Source organism: Saccostrea cucullata, unplaced genomic scaffold, assembly GCF_032062105.1.
Source record: "Saccostrea cucullata isolate Sc308-1 unplaced genomic scaffold, CSIRO_AGI_Scuc_v1 ctg10323, whole genome shotgun sequence".
NCBI classification, from domain to species: domain Eukaryota; kingdom Metazoa; phylum Mollusca; class Bivalvia; order Ostreida; family Ostreidae; genus Saccostrea; species Saccostrea cuccullata.
The window spans coordinates 1-6,420 of NW_026924263.1; the positions used below are offsets into that span (position 1 = coordinate 1).

The 6,420-nt window shown below is 33.0% G+C and overlaps 1 protein-coding gene across 1 annotated transcript; it reads left to right on the forward strand.

The window, feature by feature from the left end:
• The first annotated feature begins 748 nt into the window (after nucleotides 1–748).
• Nucleotides 749–5,929, forward strand: LOC134266061 (neuronal acetylcholine receptor subunit alpha-5-like). The gene is made up of 2 exons (XM_062748293.1): nucleotides 749–1,051; nucleotides 5,018–5,929. The coding sequence occupies exons 1-2, from the start codon at nucleotides 749–751 to the stop codon at nucleotides 5,927–5,929; spliced, it is 1,215 nt and encodes a 404-aa protein (XP_062604277.1).
• Nucleotides 5,930–6,420: the final 491 nt, after the last annotated feature.

The window sequence follows — 6,420 nt, forward strand, 5'->3', positions numbered from 1 at the left end:
CATTCGTATAGCATTTGTATCACTGCAGTGCTAGAATGGATGTGTATAATATGCTAAAGAACTTGATATAGCTTTAATGATTTATCTGTGTCTGAAACACCACTGTACACCATCAAAGATTATAAGGCAATTGAAAACATTACTTACATTACTTATCTGTTGATCAATGATTTTAATTTTTCATATCTAATTGTATTTTTTAAATGTTGAGTGACATTTAAACTTGATAATCAACTTGGCTCGCAATTTCATTCCACAAATTTTAATTTCAACGGCTTCCGTAACGCTTCTTGAATAATAATCGGGCTTTAACAGTCAATCCCGGGATTTTCTTTATGCACATGTAGATAGAGTTAATATGGATATATATACTGTTGCACAAGAATAATACACACCACTCTTGCTCAGTAAATAGTAATTTCCGTTAAGTAAACTTAGTAAGAACCTTAGTTATGAAGTGCTCTAGTGCACAGAATAAGGGTATACCTTTATTCTCACGTTCAAACGCTGAACTGTATTGATGCACGGTGGTCAAACTGACTGTTCATGAGGCGTAAGAGAATTAAATTCATCTAAATGAAGTGACAGCGAAAATTTTAAAATTTGTGGATATAAAAACGTCCTTGTTGTTTGAGAGCAATCAAATGAATAACCTGATCAGGCAATGTTGTCTCCTGCACTGGAATATACACTCAACTGAAAGTTATCTAATTTTCTTCAGGTTGATTTTTGAATGTTTTACTACACAATGAGGATATTGTTGCTTAATATTTGCTTTTTTATTCAATCTGTGACGTCACAAACAAACAAAAATGTTTTGACTCTTATAAGCGACCTTTTTGACAATTACTCGCCCAAAGTCCGTCCCACGGTCATCCAAGATGACCCAATTCAGCTGGATGTCAGTTTTTATTTGAGTAGTGTCAATGAAGTCAGCGAGGTCAATGAGAAACTGGTTACCACGGGATTTTTAATGTTGTCATGGACAGATGAGCTTTTACGGTGGACTCCCTCCGACTATAACAACACCGACACCATCTTCATCCCACAGGTAATCTGTAGTTCTTTATCACAACACCGACACCATATTCATCCCACAGGTAACCTGTAGGTCTTTATGACAACCTGACACCATCTTCATCCCACAGGTAATCTGTAGTTCTTAATGACAACACTTATACCATCTTCATCTCACAGGTAACCTGTAGTCCTTTATGACAACACTGATACCATCTTCATTCCTCAGGTAAGCTGTAGTTCTTTATGACAACACTGACACCATCTTCATCCCACAGGTAACCTGTAGTTCTTTATGACAACACTGACACCATCTTCATCCCACAGGTAACCCGTAGTTCTTTGTGACTGAGTCAATACCAGAAATGATATAATAATGACCGTTTCCAATCAAAGAATCATGCAGAATACATGTTTGTATACATTTTCAGGAAAATAACGATTCCCCATTTCGGGAAAAAGTTCATTCATACAAAGCGTAGAAAATGATGAATCTATGTCACCCAAAATTAATTACGTGTAGATATATGTCTAAGATGTATTATTGGAGCGTTCTTCATTAGCCGATTACAGATTATACAAACCATCACTATGCGGAAGGAGGTATATCAGAGAAGAGTCTTTGATTATCTGTATATGAAAGATTTTATACTTGGGTTGCCTGGCATTGGATTAAAAAATTTAAAAAATGTTATGTCACATTATAGCAGAGGAAAGACGATACCCCATTCTTATTTTTCATATATTTTTATTTATATTGACCTCCTGCATCATAAAAATTAAATAGTTTTTGTTTTTCCTTTAATTTATGTTAATTATTTGATTGCGTTTGATGAAGAAACATTTGCTATAATCCCCAGAAAACCACGTCAAATGGAAATATTGAAATCGGTTTTTTTTTTCTGATATTCTATTCAGTACCAACATAAAGAACAAAAATGCACAGAAAAAAAATTAATCCCTCCAAATAAGTATGGACACATTTTTCACGTTTTCTATGAAATGACAACGCTTCAGTTAAAATTGTAGTAAGTTATTTATCAATTCAAACATTTAATTAAATGCTTTATTTTTTTGATTTTGTAACATGATAATATATCAAATACATCTTAAATAAGTTTTGAAAAGAAAAACATTACTTTAATTTGGTGGTGCGTTAGCAATTTTGTCTAGTGTATATATATTTATCAAAAACTTCCCCCAATACTGCAATTAAGATATGTTTAGTCCGTGTTTATTAGTGTCTCCTACACCTGTTTCGAGAGGGACGATAAACAATATACAATCAATCAATCAATCCTACACCTGTTAATATTCAAGGTACTCGTTACCGCCTGTGGCTGTGTACTCGTTTATACAGAATTTACCGTGACCAAATTACCTGGCACACAGCTGATATCATTTATTTTGCTCCCTTGTCTTTTTTGTGATAGATTTAATTATTTATTTTATGTAATCGTTTATTCAGAATAATAATTTTGGTCAATACAGCCCATCAGTTTACAAAAAACATATATTACATAAATAGAATACATAGAATTGAGTCTAAACTGGGGGGGGGGGTGAAACTCCAGGTCAGGTGTCAAATGAACATTGTTTTATAACTGTATGTTAATCGTAAAGGTGTGTTCCTATTTCGCCTTAATTGTGAAATACAGGTAAGAAAAAGTTAAAAAGTACTAAGGCGAAATGGGAATTTTAGTATTTGTAAATATTATTACTAGGTTGATATAAAAATTTAAATGATAAAATTTTTAGATTGAATTTAACAATTAATGGGAATTTATAAAAAAAAAAAAAAAAAAAAAAACTGTGAATGAAATAATACGTGTTATACCAAAAGTACGTAATGCTAAATATATTAAATCTTCATCACCTTAATTCACCTGAAAGCTTACTAAGGCGAAATAGGAATGCTAAATTTTACAGATAAGGCGACATGAGAACAAACCTTAAGTAAATAGTTATCTTCTATCGATCCTGACGAGTTGTGCTTCTGTCACCTTAGGGTACTAATTAATACCTGTTAATCACTTCTTATACAAGTTGTAAACGAAGGATTAGAATCCATTTAGTAGGTCTTTTAATTTTAAATTCATGAGCAACTTAATCAAAATAATTTATCTTATATGTACATTATACACAAAGAAACTATCATTAAATTTGATTTAATTTTATTCCACATATTTAAAAAAGATGCATAAGACCATATTTAAAAAAATGTTTGACTTTTACCGACCGATACGTTAAAATCAGCTCGATGTATTTTTTATTGAAACTCAAGGACACTAGTATGTAATTTTTCCCCTTACTTTTCTCATCCCATCAAAATATATGTCGACATTTTCTAGGAAAAACCTTCAAACTTACTTACCGATCCAAATTAACTCTGAGTCGGGAGAGGGCGAGAGAATTATAATTGTTTAATAATTCAGACAGAACTGCACGTAGCCTAGGCAAATTTTTACACACCCGTAAACGAAGATTCGGGGTATATAGTTTTTGTTGTGTTCTTCCGTCTGTCATTCTGTCTGTTAGTCTGTCTATCTGTCTGTCTGTTTGTCTGCCCATAACTTTTAATTTAGTGCAACTATGCTTTTCATATTTCGCATGCATGTGTATTCCTTTTTGGGGGGTACTATCAAATTCACCTTGGACCTTTACCTTGGAGCTTGACACACTTTTACACAAAAATTCCAAACTTTTCTTTGACCATAACTCCTGAATGGAAGATACTAGGACATTTATACTTCACATATGTATTCTTTGTGACAAGACCTTCATTGGATACCAACAACGGGAATTTTGGAAAAACTTTCCCAAAATTACTTTTGAACGGAAAGGGATAGGGCTTTCATACTTCATATATTAAATCATTTGGAAAATATCTTTTCTTATATGCCAAGAATTTAAAATATTTATTTTACCCTTTGACCTTGGAGTTCGACCTAAAGAAACATTGACCATAACTTTTGAAGGGTTAGGGCAAAGGCTTTTATACTTCACACACTAATTTTAATAACTATGACAAGGCCTTTTACATGTATTAGATGCCAACATTTTTTACCCTTTGACCTTGACCTTGGAATTTTAACTATTTTTTTCAAAACTTAAACCTTAGCCATAACTTTTGAATAGGTGATGCTAGGGCTATTTCTATTCTATTTCAAAAATATATTTCTTGTGAGAAAGCTTTACTTTGGGTAGCAACATAAATTTGTATTTTAAAAAGTTTGATCTTCGCTGTATGTTGCCATACAGGGGGCATCAGTGTTTCACAAACACATCTTGTTTTATGAAGTGCTAGCTTGATTCATGAAATATGCCTACGTGGCAAGTCTGCGTAATTTATATAACAATTACTCACACTCTTGAATGAAAGGATATTTCAAAAGCCTTCTTCATTACAACATCGGGCAGATACGATAAAAGGAGTCTATTAGACATAAGTTGTGTGCGAATCTCAATTGTTGTTGGCAATATTTTCCTTTTATTTAATGCCCAAGGCTTTGTTAACTTAATATGTCAGTAGTGGTGATAGTGGTGATTTTTTATAGACACATAGGTTTTAATTTCATAATTCTTATACATGTATATTTTCTATGACATTAATCAGGTAACTGAATTGCTTGTGAGAAAAAATAAACATCGCATAATCATGACAAGTTGACTTGTTGCTTAGAAGTTCAAGTTGTAAGGCTCTAGTAAACTTTCAAGGAGTATAATATCTATTTGACATATAGTCTGTTCCTATTACTTTATATGAATATCCAATCTAAGTATAAGATTTATATGTACTTCTATCACCCTCTGCATTACATTTGGCATCTATCACGTGTTGCATTTGTGCATACGTGGTGTGATGGCGTTACATTACTAGAATTTTCCATTCTTTCATAGAATATAATTATAAAAACCTTTACGTGATTCCATATTATATGAATTAACCTAGGATTATATTTTAAAAGTTATAAGAACAAAAATCGTATTTGAATTGTAGAATGAAATATGGAAGCCTGATCTTGTACTGAAGAACGGATTTAAAAAGTTCGAGGAGCTGGGAGGAAGCTTTTACTACCTGTCAATCAATCATGAAGGGTCAGTTGATTGGTTACCATTCAATGTGTTTGAAAGTCGCTGTTCAATGGACATAACCAACTTCCCATTCGACACACAGAAGTGTGATATTAAATTTGTTACATGGAGTCATTTTGCAGATCAGATAGAAATTACTAAATCAACGAAAGGAATCCAATTTTACGAATTTGAGGCCAATGGAGTTTGGGATATAATCGACACATCATCGGATATTAAGAAAGAAGATAGCGAATCTGAAGTCAAATTCACCATCAAATTACGCCGAAAGTCCCAGTATTTTATTTTAAATATAATTCTACCCATCGTTTTCTTAGGTTTTTTGAATATGCTAGTTTTTGTGATTCCAGTCGATGCAGGAGAGAAAATGTCATTTTGTGTAACCGTATTTTTGGCCTTTGCTGTTTTTCTTACCATTATTTCCACACTGTTGCCAACTTCCTCCGATAATACACCAATTATAGCGATGTACCTGATTGTCCAGTTGGTATATGGAGTGATAGCCCTCGTTATTACAGCTTTTCAGCTCCGCCTTCATCATAGAGATGAAGAGGAGGAAATTTCGAAATACTGGGTCATGCTCGTCCGACTTCAAAGAAAAATGAGATGTAAAAAAGCGAGGGTAACTGAAATAGTGGTTTCGGAATTAACAACGAAAGGGAGTCTTGATAACAAACAACAAAACAATTGCCGTGCACAAGAAAAATATGAGTGGAAGCATGTAGCTTCTACAATAGATTTTTTTGCTTTCTGGTCATTTTTTATATCCAACATTGTGATTACTGTAAGTATGTTTCTGGCATCATCTTCGCAGTAATTCTGGTGGATTCGTAGGACAAAATGTATTCTTTACTTTGATTTTCTATTAAAACTGACCAACAATGAAAACATATTTTTGTTCTTTCTGGTGGTATTACTGTATATTGATGCAATCGAATGTGTGTGTTTTTGCTTGTGGATTATATGTCCTGTGCGGAACGGAAGTGCTGAAATTTGTATCGGGATCGATGTCTAAGGCTGTCTTTATCGGCTGCAGGAGATGACGATCTACGTGTATTTGTAGTTGTGTTAGAATGTGCACGTAGGGAAATGAGACGGTTTTTCCCTTGTGTAGATGGAATAATTCTTAATTGATAAGTCTAAAAGCAGATAACTTTATTTATGTCTCTGCTAAAAATGATGAATAAACGTTTTAAAAATCGCCAAAATATTAAGAATTAAGGCAGTCCGATCCTCAGGTTTATAAAATTAGCAGTTAAGTAATTAAAAATACTCATAAAAGTATCTTTGAATCCTTAAAGTTATGTA

Excerpts from the sequence above, each read along its gene's own strand:
- LOC134266061 (XM_062748293.1), top strand. The coding sequence starts at position 749 with ATGAGGATATTGTTGCTTAATATTTGCTTTTTTATTCAATCTGTGACG. Across the intron at positions 1,052-5,017 it reads ACACCATCTTCATCCCACAG|AATGAAATATGGAAGCCTGA; the intron begins GTAATCTGTAGT and ends TTTGAATTGTAG.